The 15419-nt window shown below is 58.7% G+C and overlaps 2 protein-coding genes across 2 annotated transcripts; one reads left to right on the top strand and one right to left on the bottom strand.

Annotated features, from left to right (window-relative positions):
- Nucleotides 1–536: 536 nt before the first annotated feature.
- On the bottom strand, nt 537–1544 carry LOC131567553 (basic proline-rich protein-like). Its single transcript, XM_058819211.1, has one exon. The coding sequence runs from the start codon at nt 1542–1544 to the stop codon at nt 537–539; it is 1008 nt and encodes a 335-aa protein (XP_058675194.1).
- Nucleotides 1534–15204, top strand: CPNE5 (copine 5). The gene is made up of 21 exons (XM_058819299.1): nt 1534–1625; nt 3099–3139; nt 3737–3783; nt 4895–4998; nt 5541–5580; nt 5668–5744; nt 6847–6906; nt 6990–7053; nt 7265–7368; nt 7570–7674; nt 8587–8628; nt 8901–8976; nt 9714–9767; nt 9845–9906; nt 10689–10735; nt 11425–11606; nt 12411–12538; nt 12605–12707; nt 13374–13431; nt 13652–13725; nt 15046–15204. Exons 1-21 carry the CDS (start codon nt 1543–1545, stop codon nt 15202–15204), a joined length of 1710 nt encoding a protein of 569 aa, XP_058675282.1. The 5' UTR covers nt 1534–1542.
- Nucleotides 15205–15419: the final 215 nt, after the last annotated feature.

Genomic DNA, 15419 nt, shown 5'->3' with positions numbered 1-15419 from the left:
CAGAGACCCAAATTTACCCCTATTGTGTTGTGTCTGTGTGTCCTCAAAGTTTCCTGGGACACCCCAGAATGTCCCTCTACTATGGACCCGTTGGATCACTGAGCTTTGGGTGGAAAGGGGGGGTTGGTGCTGTCCCCCCAGAGTGGACTCTCCACACAGCACTGGGGACCTTCAAACTGGCAGCGGAGTCCTCAAGCCAGCACACACTGGGTTCTCCCCCAGCACTGGGTAACCCCCGCCCAGCAATGGGTGCCCCCTCTGGCTCTCGATGTCACCCCCCTTGCTCCCAGTGCAGGACCCGGGACAGTACTTGGAGCTGCTGGATGTTACCAGAATGGTGCAGGGGAGGTACTGGGAGCTACTGAAGGATAGCAGAGGACTGGAGGACTCTGCATCTGCAGTTGTGGGGGCTGTGGGGATACTGGGAAGGTTCTGAATAAGGGGGAACTAGGGGGATTGGGACCTCATTCTGTGGAGTGGGTGGTATCGAGAGTGTCACAGGGGGGCGCACTGGGAGTGTCAGAGGGGTGCTGGGGCTACTGGGGAGGGAGCATCGGGGGTCCGGTCTGGGGGTGATCCCGGGGATGGTACCAATGATCCGTGGTGTACCGGGGTCTGGAGGCAGCCTCGGGGCAATCCCAGGGCAGTAGCAGTGGTCTCGGGGTGATCCCGGGGCTGATCATTGGTACCCGCGTCCGGGGGGCACTGAGGATGGGGAGGTGGCACTGGGGACGGTGCAGGGAAAGGCACCGGACTTCCTCGGACTGATGCCGGAGATCTGGGGGTGATGCCGAGGATCTGAGAGCTATCCTGTGGGATAGTACCGGTGGTCCGAGGCGGTCCCGGGAATGGTGAGGCAGCCCGGCGGGCGATGCGGGGGAGGCGGCAGTGGTCAGGGGAGGTACAAGGGATTTGGCGTTGATCCCGGAGCGATCCCGGGAATCTGGGGGGGATGCCGGGGGCAGTACCGGGCTTCTAGGGTGGAACCGGGCTGTGGAATTGATGGGGGGGGCATCCCGGAGATCTGGGGGCGTTTCCGAGGCGGAGCCGGAGGGGTCTCCCGGGCCCGGGAGATACCGGGGATTTGGAAGGAGGCCTGCAGGCGGTGCGAGGGTAGATCGCAGGAATCTGGGGGTGATTCCGAAAATTTCGGGGCGATCCCGGGGGCAGTATCGACGGTCCGTGGTGGTACCGGGGAAGGGGAGGCGGCCTCGGGGGCGATCCCGGAGGCGGTGCCGCGGATCTGGGGACGATCCCGGGGGCGGTCCCGAGCCGGTCCCGGTCTCCCCACTGGCGGTCGCGAAGAAGACTCCGGGCACCCCTCGGTGAGGGGCCGGGGCTGGTGCTGGGAGCCCCGGGCGGTGCCAAAGGCGGTCCCGGTCTCCCGGCGGGTGGTCCCGAAGAAGACTCCGGGGCACTCCCTCGGTGAGGGGCCGGGGCTGGTGCTGGGAGCCCCGGGCGGTGCCAAGGGCGGTCCCGGGGCGGAGCCGATCGCGATCGCGGTGCTGGTGCCAGTGTCGGGGCAGCGACGGAACCCGGGGCATGGCGGGCCTGGGCGCCTCGGAACCGGGCACCGGATCCAGTCCCGTCCCGGCCACTCGCGTGGAACTCACGGTGTCCTGCAGGTAGCGGGGCCGCGGCGGGAGCCGGCAGCGGGCGGCGGGGGCGCGGGGAGGCGCTGGTGCTGGCGTTGGAAGGTGCCGGGAGGCACTGGGTTGCACTGGGTTGCACTGGGGTGTAGCGGTAGCTGCCGTTGGAGGGTGCTGGGATGCACAGAGAGGCACTGGGAAGCACTGGGGAGCGGCGTTGGAGGGTGCTGAGGTACACTGTGAGGGATTGAGATCTCGTGGGATGCACTGGGAAGCATTGGAGAGCTGGGAGCAGATGGCGTTGTAGGGCACTGGGTTGCACTGGAACGCAACGAGACACATTGGGAGGTACTGGAGTGCCACAGCAGCTGGCGTCGAAGGATGCCGGGGTGCACTGTGATGTACTGAGATCCCCTGGGATGCTCTGGGAGGCACTGGAATGCACCGGAGAGTGGGAGCAGTTGGTGTGAATTGCTGAGATGTACTGGAATGCACTGAGATGCTCTGGAAGTCACCGGGAGACACTAGGGAACGGGGTGCAGTCGGCAATGAAGAGCACTGGGAGGCACTGGGAAGCAGGGCAGCTGGCGCTGGAGGCACTGAAATGCATTAGGAGGCACTGGGATTCACTGGAAGACATTGGAATGTGCTAGTGGGCGTTGGGGAGCATGGGGAGTACAGGGAGTGTTGGGTATGGGGACAGAAAGGCACTGGGTAAGCCAAAGGTGCTGAGGGTGCGGGGCACTGAGGGGAGTGGGGGGCATGGAGGGGGCATTTGGGATCTCGGACTGGGAGTGCAAGAAGGTCGGGTTTGGGGGATTCTGGGGATGCAGGGGAGTCAGGTTGGACCCTGTATCCCCTGCACCCCCTGTATCCCTCGCCCACCCTGAAACTCCTGAATCCTCCGGCCAGGCTGCACTGCACCATTGCATCCCTTGTACCCCCTGCCCACCCTGCAGTCCCTGTACCCTCCCCCTGCAACCTGAGGTCTTTTTTTGGTGTCCTGACACATAACTGTACCCCTGACATATGGCACTCTTAACATGTGTCATGCTGTGCACCCTGTGCAGATGTGTCTGTGCACCCCAACGTATGTTGTGGGGCACATCTGGCAGTGCACCCCAACATCCAACCATGCTCACCAACACCTGGTCATCCTCACCAACACTCTGTGGAGCACCCTGACACATGGTTGAGCGCCAAAGCACATGGCCCCCCAACATGTGTCAGACATGCTTTGCACGCCAATCCCTGTCCTGGGGCATACCTGGCTGCGCACACCCTGCCACCCACCCTGTCACAACAGGGCACAACATGTGGCTGTGCACCTACACGACCTGTGGCTGTGCACCTCAACATGGGTTCTGGGGCACATCTTACTGCACAATGGGTACACACAGTCACAGACACAGCCAGGTGCTCACATTCACATTCACATTCACATTCACATTCACATTCACATTCACATTCACACACACACTCTCACACTCACTCCTCCCTGCCCCCCAGGCAGCTCCTGGACAGGGATACCTTCTCCAAGTCGGACCCAAGTGAGTGAGGCAGGGGGGATGGGGTGTGTTTTGGCTCTTAGGTGTTTTGGGGAGTTTCTGGGGGGCTTGGGGTCTCCGGAAGGTGTTGAGCACTTAGGGGATTTTTATATCTGTGGGGGGGTTGGGGGTGTCTAGGGGATTGGGGGGATCTCTGAGGTATTTTGGGAGTATCTGGGGGTTCTGGGGGTCTCTGGGAGCATGAGTGTCTCTGGGGAGTCTTGTGGTCTCTGGGGGTTTTTGGGGTCTCTGACATGTTTTGGGAGGTCTCTGGGATTGTTGTGGTTCTATGAGGGTTTGGAGGTCTCAAGGACATTTTGAAGGGTTCTGGGGGTTTTGGGAACACTGGGGAGTGTTGGGGTCTCTGGGGGTTTTGGGTGGTATTTTGGGTTTTGGAGATCTCTGGGGGATTTGGGGACCCTCTGAGGTATTTTGGGGGTGTCTGAGGGAGTTTAGGGGGTTATGGGGGGGTTCGGGGGTGTCTCTGAGGTGTTTTGGGGGCTCTCTGGGGGATTTTGGGAGTCTCTGGGAATGGTGGTGTCTCTAACAGTTTTGGGGGTCTCTGGGGGTGCCTGCCTCCCCTGACCCCTCCCCCTGCAGTCTGTGTGCTGTACACGCAGCGCCCTGGCAGCCACCAATGGCGGGAGGTGAGTGACCCGATTGGTGGGGGGCAGCCAATCAACATGTTGGGCTGTGCTCAGCTGGCCAGTTGGCATGTCAGCCAGCCAATCAAGACGTTGGGGTGGTAGCTGGCCAACCAATCATCAGCATGCTGGGGCAATGAATAGTTAGCATGTCTGTGTGCCAACCAGATGGCAAATCAGTCATGATGGCAGCCAGCCAGCCAAGTAGCATGTAAGATTCTGGCCTATCAGCATGTTGGGGTGATGGCCAGATGGCCAATCAGTGTGTTGGGGTGCCAACCAGTTGGCCAGTCACCAGTGAGCAATCAGCATCTTCGGATGCAGCACCTGGACAATGAGCATTCTGGGATGCGGCAGCCATCCAATCAATGCCTGGGGGCAGAGCGATCAGCCAACCAGCATCCTGGGGATCTGGGGAGCAGGTCGAGATGCCAGGCAGCCAGCCAATCAGCTGTCGGCACGCAGCCAGGGCCCCTGTAATTAACAATGTGTTAATTGCGGGGTAATGAGCAGGGCGTGGGACGACCCCGAGGCCCTCCCCGCCCCTGCCCACCCCTTTCCCACACGTGCTCCAGCCCGGGCCTGCTGCCCACCGTTGTCCCACCTTCTCCGCCCACATGTGTCCTCATGTCCTCATGTCCCTGTGTCCCCATGTTTCTATGTCCCCATATCCTCATGTTCCCATGTCCGCAGCTCCATGCCCACGTGTTGTCATGTCCCTGTGTCTCTATGTCACTGTGTCCCCATATCTGTATGTCCCCATGTCCACATTCTCATGTCCCACTGCCCCCATCCCTATGCCCCACCCTCATTCCCATACCCCTGTTTTCTGGTGCTGTTCACACATCCCTGTGTTCCCATGTCTTCATGTCCCTGTGTCTTCATCCCTATGCCCCCATGACTTTGCATCTCCATGTCCCCACATCCCTGTATCTCCCATCCCCCCTGCCCATGTTCTCCTGTTCCCATCCCTATGCCCCCATGTCTCATCATCTCTATGTCCCCATGTCCCCGTGTCCAAATCACCACATCCCCATGTCCCTGTGTTTCCATGTCCCTGTCCTCATCCCATGTTTTCCTGTCACCCTATCTCCACTGTCCCCATATCCCCCAGTTTGGCCGGACCGAGGTCATCGACAATTCCCTGAATCCTGACTTCCTGCACAAGTTTGTCCTCGATTATTGCTTTGAGGAGCGGCAGAATCTGCGCTTTGACCTGTGAGTGGCCCTTGTGGTCCCAGTGTCACCCCCAGTGTCAACCCTCTGTCCCCCAGGGTCACCCCCTGGCCACCCTGGCACAGCCCCCCAGGGTGTCCTTGTCCCCATCCTTGTTCTGTCCCCATTCCTGGACCATTACCACCCTTGTTCACATCATTTTCCCTATCATTGTCCTGTCCCATTGTCATGCTTATCCTGGACTGGATAGTCCCCATTCTGTTCCTGTCCCATTCTGTCCCTATCCACATCTCATCCCTGTCCATTCTACAGTCCCCATCCCATCCCATCCCATCCCATCCCATCCCATCCCATCCCATCCCATCCCATCCCATCCCATCCCTTTACCCATCCTTGTCCCATCCTACCCCTATTCTTTTCCCCATCCCATCCCCACACCTAATCCATCCCTATTTGTGTACCACCCCTCTCTCATCCCATCCCTCCTACTCCCTGTCTCCCTCCCATCCCATCCCTGTCTCCATCCCTGTCCCATCCAAGGCCCTCCTTCCTGTTCCATGCCCACATGTTCCCTCTGCCCCCAGGTATGATGTGGACTCCAAGAGCCCTGACCTCTCCAAGCATGTAAGTGCAGGATCAGTCAGCCCTGCTCTCCTGGCCTCCCTGGGATGGGCATCTACTTGGTGACACCCAGTATTCCTGATCCTGCAGGATTTCCTGGGCCAGGCATTCTGCACTCTGGGGGAGATCGTGGGCTCAGCCGGCAGCCGCCTGGAGAAGCCCCTGACGTGAGCCCCCCCTTTGCCCCAGTGTCCCCATGTCCCACCCAGTGAAGCCCCTGATGTGAGCCCTCTTGTGCCCCAGTATGCCCATGTTCTTCGTAGAGAAGCCCCTGACATGAACCCCCCCAGCCCCAGTGTCCCCATGTCTCTGCCCCCACCCACCTCCCTCCCCTTCCCCAAGAAGCCCCTTGTTTGAGCCTCCACTGTGGTCCAGTATCCCCCAGAGTCCTCAGGGTCCCCATGCCCTGCACTGGAGAAACTCCTGATGGTAGCCGCTCTTGTCCCCAGTGTCCCATGGTCCCTATGTCTCTGCCCCAGGGAAGCTCCCAATGTGAGCAGCCTCCCCCACTGATCCCAATGTCCCCATGACCTCTCCCATGGAGAAGCCCCTGACATGAGTCCTGCCTGTGCCCCAGGGTCCCTGAGGTCACCATGTCCTCTTTGAAGAAAATCTTGGGTTTCTCCAAAACCAGTGTTTTGGAGAAAAGTGGGAAACTCAGTGTCCCCATGTCCCCCCCTGGAGAAGCCCTTGCCATGAACCCCCATGGTCCCAGTGTCCTCATGTCTCCCTAGGTCCCTTTTGGTGTGTCCAGGATGGACCCAGACCTCAGAGCCAACAGTGGCATTTTGGATTGGAAGCGGGGGGAGGGGTGTCTGGCTTCCTTTTTTTTTTTTTTTTTTTTTTTTTTTTTTCTTTTGGGGATGGATTTTGGCAGGAAAGGCATTTTTGGGGGTCTGACTTTTTGGTGGGGTTTGATGGGTCTGGCTTTTTCTTGGGATGGTGGCTTTTGGAGGGAATATGGGTTTGGGGGATCTGGCTTTTGAAGGATCTGGCTTTTAGGGGGGCTCTGGCTTTTGGAAGGGTCTGACTTTTTGGGGCTGGCTTTTTCAGGGGCAGTTTGTTTTGCGGGAATTGACTATTTGTGGGGGCTGAATGTCTTTTGGGGACTGGCTTTTTTGAGGGGAGAAACAGCTTCTTTTTAGGGTGCTGGAATCTGGGGCGGAGCTGGGTGTTTTTTTTTTTTTTGTAGACTTCCTTTTTTTGGGAGGGGGGGCTTTTTATTGGGTGGGGATCCCCTCGATCACCCTTCAGCATGTGTCCCTGCAGGATGGGAACAGCCACCATGCATCCCCGGGGCAGAAGACCTGCCCCAGCTGCCTCCCATGGGTAAGTTTTGGGGTGCTCAGTGCGCGGGGGAACCCCCAGGGCACCATGTGTGCCCCCACTCTGCTCACATCTCATCCCGGCAGTGGCATTCCGGGAAAGAAGTGTGGCACCATCATACTCCTCGCTGAAGAGTTGGGAAACTGCCGGGTGAGCCGCGGCAGGGCAGGGGATGGGGTGTAGCTTGGGAACCCCGCAATATCGGGGTTGGCTGAGACACACTAGTCCGCAGATGAGAGTGTGGGCTGTTTATCCATCCTGCCTGTCCTGGATCCCTCCCCTCATGGAGCAGCTGCCCCAAAGGATCCCACCCCTGAGGGGAGTGCAGGGTGGATGATCTCCCCCCGATTCCACCCCCCAGGACGTGGCCACACTCCAATTCTGTGCCAACAAACTGGATAAGAAGGATTTCTTCGGAAAATCTGACCCCTTCATGGTCTTCTACCGCAGCAACGAAGACGGAACGTGAGTGACCCCCCTTCAAAACTGCAGTGACCCTCCCACACCTCATGGGAGGGCTCAGCCCCAGCACAGGACACCTCTACGTCCCCATGGGCTGGCATTGGCGGGGGTGTCTAAAAATCCTCACTGCACTGTGGGGGTGACAGACTTGGGGGCTGTTGGGCTGGGGGAGTGACTCCCTTTTACTCCTTGTCTTTCCCCCAGTTTCACCATCTGCCACAAGACAGAAGTGGTGCGGAACACACTGAACCCCGTCTGGGCAGCCTTTGCCATTCCTGTGCGTGCCCTCTGCAATGGGGACCATGACCGGTGAGTGTCAGGGGACTGCTACCCCCTGCACCCCCTCTTCGGCCCCAAAGACCTCCTTTTCCCTCTTCCCCCCATCTCTAGGATCCACTAACCCTAACCCTGAACCCCCTTCTCCCATCTCTGTCATACCCGGGAACCACCTGCACTCCCATCTTTGTGGTCCTCTGAGACCCCCTGAACCACCTTCCTCCCATCTCTATGGGCCCTCAGGACCCCCTTTTCCTTCTTTCCCCCATCTCCCAGGTCCTCCAGGAACCCCTGCACCCCATGTCCCTATCTCTGTGGTACCTCTGGACTCTCAGAGCCTCCCTCACTCCATGTCCATGGTATCCCAGGATCCCCTTCCCCTCTCTCTGCAGTCCCCCAGAATCCCTTCCCCTGTGTCTGTGGTACCTCAGGACCCTCTTTACCCCCTTCTCCTCATCTCTGTGGTACCTCAGGACCCCCTGCAGTGCTTCCACCTTCTCTGTGGCCCCATGAGACACCCTCTGTGGCCACCTCAACTCCCAGAACCCCTTCCCCTTTCTCTGTGGTACCAGTAGCACACCCCCGCCCCCTTCGTGTTACCCACTTTTGCCCTTTTGCCTCAGTTTACCCATCTGGGCAATGGGCATCACAGCTGTCACCGAGCTATTCCTCCCCCCCTGCGCCCCCGCCCCAATCCCAAACCAGTGTCATCAGCTACTGTCCTGGCAAAAATCTCTTCACACTGCTTTGGCCCCACGTTGAACGTTGCTGTGGCAACGATGGATAAAAATATCCTGAGGAGGAGAAGGAAGCAGGAAAAAGCCCACAGAGGCGTCAAAACAAATCCCACAGGGAGCGGGGGGTTGTGTGTGACGGGTCCCCAGGGGAGGGGGGGGGAGAGGTTGGGATTTGGGGGTGTCAGTGACCCCCCCCTCTGCCTTGCAGAGCCATCAAGGTGGAGGTATATGACTGGGACCGTGATGGCAGGTGAGCTGTGTGTGGTCCTGGAGACCCTCCACACCCTGGACCTGCACCCCTCAGGTGACAGGGATCCCCTCCCCCCGCTGTATCCCTGGGGAGATGGAGCCTGCCCCCACCTCGGTTGATGGGAATCCCCCCCGGCTATTCGGGACTCTGGCTGATGGGAAACCTCCTGGGCAATGGGAAGCCCCCCGTCCCCACACCACTGACTGGTGGGGATCCCCCTGAGTAATGGGAACCTCCCTAACCGGACTGATGGAGATTCACTGGCTGTGCAGCCACGACTTCATCGGGGAGTTCACCACCAGTTATCGGGAGCTGTCACGAGGCCAGAGCCGCTTCAACGTGTATGAGGTGAGGGGGGATGGGTACATGGGCATGGGGGTCCTGCACCACTCCCCATGGAGGTCAAGGTCCCACTGCTGCACCCCCAGATGTCACAGTCCCCAGGGACCCTGTGCTGCACCTCTGTGTCTTGGGGTCTTAACACTGCACCCCTTGGGTGTTATGGTCCCCAGGGTCTGTCCCTCTGCTGTACCTCTGTGTGCCGGGGTCTATGTGTAGGTGCTACATACCCCAGGATTCCCGTGATGCAATCCTGGGATGTTATGGTCGCCAGGGTCCCTCCCAACCCTGCACCCTGCTGTGCCATATACCCAAGGGTCCCTCTCCTGCACTCTGAGTTGCAGTGATGCCCAGGGTCCTCATGCTTCAGCCATAGAGGTTTACAGTCCCCATGATTCCCTGTGCTACAGCCTAGGGTGTTGGGATCCCCACACTGCATCCCTGGGGTGTTATGGTTCCCCTGCTGCACCCTGGGGTGCAGCACCCACAGCTGCTCCCTTGAGGGTCCCCAGCCCCCACCATGGATCTACAATCACCAGGGTTCCCACATGCACCCCTGGGTGTCACAGCCCACCATGTGCTTCTCAAGGTCCCTCTCTGCAACTCAGCACAGTGCTCCCACTGCTGCCTCCCAGAGTATTCTGTGCCCCCCTGTCTCCCTGGATGTGACAGTCCATTACACTGCTCCCTGGGGCCTCCTGTCCCTGTGAGAAGCAGCCCCCTTCCCTCTCCTCTCATCCTTGCAGGTGGTGAACCCCCGGAAGAAGATGAAGAAGAAGAAGTACCTGAACTCTGGGACAGTGAGGATGGGGATGTGCGGAGGGGGAGGACACAGGGGGAGTGGGCGCTTCCTCCCCTGAGTCCCATGTCCCCACAGGTGACACTGCTGTCCTTCACTGTGGAGGCTGAGCACACCTTCCTGGACTACATCAGGGGCGGGTGAGCAGGGGGTCCGCAGCACCTCCAGCTGCACTTTTGAGGATCCTGAACACCCCCAGCTCCTTCCTTGGGAGTACCCAGCACTCTGACCTGCTCCCTCAAGGGCAGAGAATCCCCAACATACCCAGCCTCTACTTCACTGGCAGGGCAGTCCCCAGGACTGCCATCTCCTCCCTTGGAGGTCCCCAGTTCCCACTGCTGCTCCCTCGGGGATGGAGGGGAGGGGTGGATGATGTTCCTGCTCTCCTCAGCTCCTCCCTGGGGGATCCCCAGCACCCCCAGTTGCTCCACTGGGGGATCCTCAGCACACCTAGCTCCTCCATTGGGGGTCTCAGCACTCCCACCAAGATGCCTCCTTGAGGGGTAGGCTGTCCCCATCACCCACAGCTGCTTCACTGGTAGTCCCCAGAACCCACAATTGCTCCCTTTAGAAGTCTCCAGCACTTCCAACAGCTTTGGGATCCCCAGCACCCACAGTTGCTCCTTTGGGGAAAGAGGATCCCCACCACTCCCATCTTCTTCATTGTGAATCCTCAGCACCCCACCCAGATGCTCCCTCATGGGCAGGGGCTCCCCAGCACCCCCAAATTGGTCATTTGGGGCTCCTCAGAACCCGCAGCCACTCCTTTAGGTGCAGCACTGACACCTCAGTGCAGGGACACTTGGGGGTGCTCTGAATTGTGATATGGGTGCATCCAGTCCAGCCTGTGGCCAGAGGGGTGCCCCACTCCAAACCCACAAGTCACCCCCTATGTCACCCCAAGGCCACTTTAACCCCCCAGGACCCAACTCAACTTCACAGTGGCCATAGACTTCACGGCATCCAATGGTGAGTGGCAACTGTGTCCCCCCTGAGGGATTTATTTGGGACAGTTGTAACCAGTTTGGTGTCATGGTGGTGTCATCCTTGTCACCAACTTGGGAACATGGTGTTGTTGTCCTTGTGTTGGGGACATGGTCACGTCTCCCTTGTCACTGGGTTGGGGACCCAGTGGCGTCTCCCTTGTCGCTCCCTTGGGTTGGGGTCATGATGGCGTTGTCCTTATCGTGGGTTTGGGGCCATGGTGGTGTTATTTTTGTCACTGTATTGGCACTACAGTGGTGTCATACTTGTCACCAGCTGTCTCTGGGTTGGGGATTTGGCGCCATCATCACCACTGAGTTTGGGACAGTGGTATCATTCTTGTCACTGGCTGAGGTCATGGCAATGTCTTCCTTGTCACTGTTGGTTCCATGGTGGTGTCATCCTTGTCACCAGCTGTCACCAGGTTGGGGACATGGTGGCATCACCTTTGTCACCAAGTTGGGAATATGGTGGTGTCACCCTTGTCACTGGGTTGGGGATGTGGTGGCATTTGGAGACATGGTGGGATCATCCTTGTCCTTGTAACAATGTTGGGGATGACATCATCCGTGCCACTGGGTTGGGGCCATAGTGGTGCCATGGTTGTGGGAATGCTGGGGGTGTTATGGGGGTGCTGGGGGGCTGTGGGGGTGCTGAGGCCCATGCCTGTGCAGGGAACCCCTCACAGCCCACGTCCCTGCACTACCTGAGCCCCTTCCAGCTGAATGCCTACAGCCTGGCACTGAGGGCTGTGGGGGACATCATCCAAGACTACGACAGTGACAAAATGTTCCCAGCCCTTGGCTTTGGTGCCAAGGTCCCCCCGGATGGGCACGTGTCCCACGAGTTCCCACTGGTGAGGGGCCAAGGCAGGACAGGACTGCGGATGAAGGGTGGTGTCCTTGTCATGCAGTTGGGGCCATGGTGGAGTCATCCTGTCATGTTGTTTGGGACATGGAGGGACATTGTCCTTGGGTTGGGGCTGTGGTGGTGTGATCCTCGTCACTGGTCTGGGGCCATGGCAGTGTCATCCTTATCATCAGGTTAGGAAGGGGCTTGGTGTTGTCACCAGTTTGGGGTCATAGTGGTCTCATCCTTGATCACCAAGTTAGGTATATGGTGTGTTTGGGTTGGATCTGGACTGGGGATGTGGTGGTATCATCCTTATCATTGGGCTGGGAACATAGTGGCATCATCATTTTGTGACTGGTTTGGGGTCATGGCAGTGTCACCAGGTTGGAGACATAGTAGTATCATCCTTGTCACCAGGTTCAGGATGTGGTGGTGTGGTCTTTGTCACTGTGCTGGGCATACAATGATGTTGTCCTTGTCACCTATTCTCACTGTGTTGGGGCCATAGTGGTATCATTCTTCTCACTGGGTTGGGGATGTGGTGGTGTCATCCTTGTCTTGGGTTGGGAACATAGTGGCATCATCATTTTGTCACTGGGTTGGGGCCATGGCAGTATCATCCTTGACACTGAGTTGGGAACATGTTGGTGTCTCCCTTGTCACCACATTGTGGACATAGTGGCATCATCCTTGTCAGCATTTGGGGGCCACAGCAATGCCATCTTTGTCTGTGGGTTGGGTGCATGGTGTCACCCTGTCCATGGGTGGGGGCTGTGGTGTCACTGTGCTCCTGGTCACCCTGTGGCAGAATGGGGATGCATCAAACCCGGCATGTCATGGCATTGCGGGGGTGCTGGAGGCGTATCAGCGCAGCCTGCGCCATGTCCAGCTCTACGGCCCCACCAACTTTGCCCCTGTCGTCAACCATGTTGCCCGGTAAGAGGGGCCCCATGCCCTGGGGTGGGGTCCCTGTGTCCTCGGCGTCACGCAGGGTCCCCCTAGCTCGGCAGCCACGGTGCTGGACGGATCCCAGTACTTTGTCCTCCTCATCATCACTGATGGTGTCATCTCTGACATGGCCCAGACCAAGGAGGCCATTGTCAATGTGAGACCCTCATAGTGGCATTGGGGTGGGTGGTGGCACCCCTGGGTGCTGGGAACTAGGGACCCTTGGGTGATGGGGGCAGTGGAGAGGGACTGGGACCCTTGAGGGGGCAGGAAAGGATGGAGACCCCTGGGTGCTGGGGGGTTGAGGAGGAGCTAGAAGGGGGATAGGAGGGGGCTTGGACTCCTGGATTCTGAGGGGTTGGGGTGATTGGGACCCTTTGGGTGATGGGATGGGTGAAGAGGAGCTGGGACCCTGAAGCTGAGAGGAAAGGGGTGGGTTGCGACCCTTGCATACTGGAGGGGTGGGGAAGGGGCTGGGAGCCCTGGGTGCTGGGGGGGATGTGGACCCCTGGGTGCTGGAGGTAGTGAGGAGGGACTGGGACCATTGAGAGGTGGGAAAGGGCTTGGACCCCCAGGGTTTGATGTGCAGGGGTGTCTGGAACCCCTGGGTGCTGCAAAGGGACTGGGAAGTTCCTGGAACCCCCCGGTGCCATTGGGGAGGTCTGAGACCTTTGGGTGATGGGGGAGGGGTGGGTAGGGGACTGGAATCCTTGGGGGAGGGGGTGTTGGCACCCCCGGGTGCTGCAGGGAGCGGGGGGATGGCTCATTTGGTGGCAGCATCATTAAATTTCATGGGACTCCCTTTACTCCCTGGCTCCCTCAGGCTGCCAAATTGCCCATGTCCATTATCATCGTGGGGGTTGGCCAGGCCGAGTTTGATGGTAAGATCTGGGGGCTGGAGGGAACTAGGGGAAGGCTGAGGGGATGGGGGTGGGGTCCCTTGGCCACTGAACTATGAGTTGAATGTGTCAGCATATGAATGGGCTCAGCATACCCCAGCTTGGGGGTTCTGGGTGTGGGGTTGAGAGGGACATAATGGGATCTCATCCTGGGATGGGGGGCACTAGGGTGCTCCTGACCTCCCCCCTACATTGCCCCCAGCCATGGTGGAGCTAGATGGGGATGACATCCGCATCTCTTCCCGTGGCAAAGTGGCTGAGCGTGATATTGTCCAGGTAACCAACCTCACCAATGAGGAATTTGGGGACCCCCTCCCAGCCCACCCAGCAGGGTGGTGGTGGGAAGGTGCCCTGGGGAGCTCAAATCAGCCCCATCACTCCTGGAGTGCACTTGGTGGGACTGGTATGGAGGGATGATAAGGTGAACTGGGATATAGGAGGGGCACTGGGACACGGGGATGCAATGGGTTTGGGATGTACGTAGATGGGGGGATGCACGGGGATTTGGGGGTGCACTGGCACATGGTAGGGGCACTTCACTGGGAAAAGAGGGTGCCCTGGGACTTGGGATGTACCTTGGAATGAGGGTGCACTGGGACATGGGAGTGTATTAGGATATGGGAAGCACTGAGCCATGAAGGAGACAATAGCATGTGAAAGGAAGTTTACTGGGAAATAGTGGGGGGGTTGGAATTGGGATGTCAGACATGTTCCGGGACACAGAAGCAGTGCACTGTGACATGGGAGGGATGCACTGGGAAAAAGGAGTGCACTGGGGTTTGGAATGTACCTCAGTGGAGGGAAACACTGGGACATTGGGTGCACTGGGTACATGTTGGAGGCCTTCACTGGGAAAAGTGGATACACTGAGATTTGGAATGGGGGTGCAGTGGGACATGGAGGTCTATCAGGATATGGGGGGCACTTTGGCATGAAGGGGGTTGGTACTGGGAAAAGGGGGGACACTGGGATGTGGGGAGCACTGGGACATGGAGGGGCATATACTGGAATATGTAGTTGCACTGGGACATGAAAAGGGCGTGTACCAAGACATTCTGGGGGGGCTGTGCTGTGAAAAAAGGGTGCAGTGAGACTTAGGATGTTCCTGGATGTGGGGGGAAGCCCAGATCATTAGCAGGCAGGAACATTGGGACATTGGAGGGAGGTAATGGGATGTGGGATGCACCTGGATGTGGGGGGCACTGGGACATGAGGAGGGTGTGCTGGCAAAGGAAGGGGGCACTGGGGCACCAGGATGGACCCGGATGGGGGGAGCACTGGGACATGGGGTGTATTGGGAAACAGGAAGAGACACTGGGATGTAGGGGCTGTGGGAAATTGGAGGCACTAGGATATGGAGGGGCATTGGGGCTTGGGATGCACATGGATGTGGGGGTGCCCTGGGACATAAAGAGGGCTGTATTGGAAAATGGGGAACATTGGGATATGGGAGTACATTAGGACATGGAGGGGGGTTACCAGGATGGGGGGCGTGGCACTGTGTCTTAGTATGTACCTGGATGTGAGGGACACTGAGACTGGGGCCTTCCCGGTCCTGGACCCCCTCAATCGCTCTGCCCCCCTGTGCCCCCCCAGTTTGTTCCATTTCGTGACTACATGACGGGGGGTCCTGGTGCGGGGCTGAGCATGGCAGGGCTGGCACGAGAAGTCCTCGCTGAGATTCCCGACCAGCTCCTCTCTTACATGAAGGCACGGGGCATAAAACCACACCCCCATCCCTCCCATGTCCCCTGAAACCCTCCCACCCTGACTGTTCACTCCCAACACACCATGTCCCTTCATCCTACCCCAGGACCCTGTATCAGGGATCAAAGGCATACTCTGTCAGGGACCTGGGACTGGAGGTCCCTCTCCTCCTTTCCACAACCTTGGGGTCCCCTCCCCAATCCAGGTTCCCACCACCACACCCATAAACCAGCTTTTGGGTTTCTCGGGGGAATTGGGATGGT

This window comes from Ammospiza caudacuta, chromosome 24 (genome assembly GCF_027887145.1).
Source record: "Ammospiza caudacuta isolate bAmmCau1 chromosome 24, bAmmCau1.pri, whole genome shotgun sequence".
NCBI classification, from domain to species: Eukaryota; Metazoa; Chordata; class Aves; order Passeriformes; family Passerellidae; genus Ammospiza; species Ammospiza caudacuta.
This window is presented reverse-complemented; position numbering and strand designations above follow the sequence as displayed.

What these genes read in the sequence shown, in the direction of transcription:
- CPNE5 (XM_058819299.1), top strand. Translation starts at nt 1,543, where the DNA reads ATGGCGGGCCTGGGCGCCTCGGAACCGGGCACCGGATCCAGTCCCGTC. An exon ending in AAGAGTTGGGAAACTGCCGG is followed by an intron (nt 7,054 to 7,264) that starts GTGAGCCGCGGC and finishes TCCACCCCCCAG; the next exon opens with GACGTGGCCACACTCCAATT. An exon ending in TGGCCAGGCCGAGTTTGATG is followed by an intron (nt 13,432 to 13,651) that starts GTAAGATCTGGG and finishes CATTGCCCCCAG; the next exon opens with CCATGGTGGAGCTAGATGGG.
- LOC131567553 (XM_058819211.1), bottom strand. Translation starts at nt 1,544, where the DNA reads ATGCCCCGGGTTCCGTCGCTGCCCCGACACTGGCACCAGCACCGCGAT.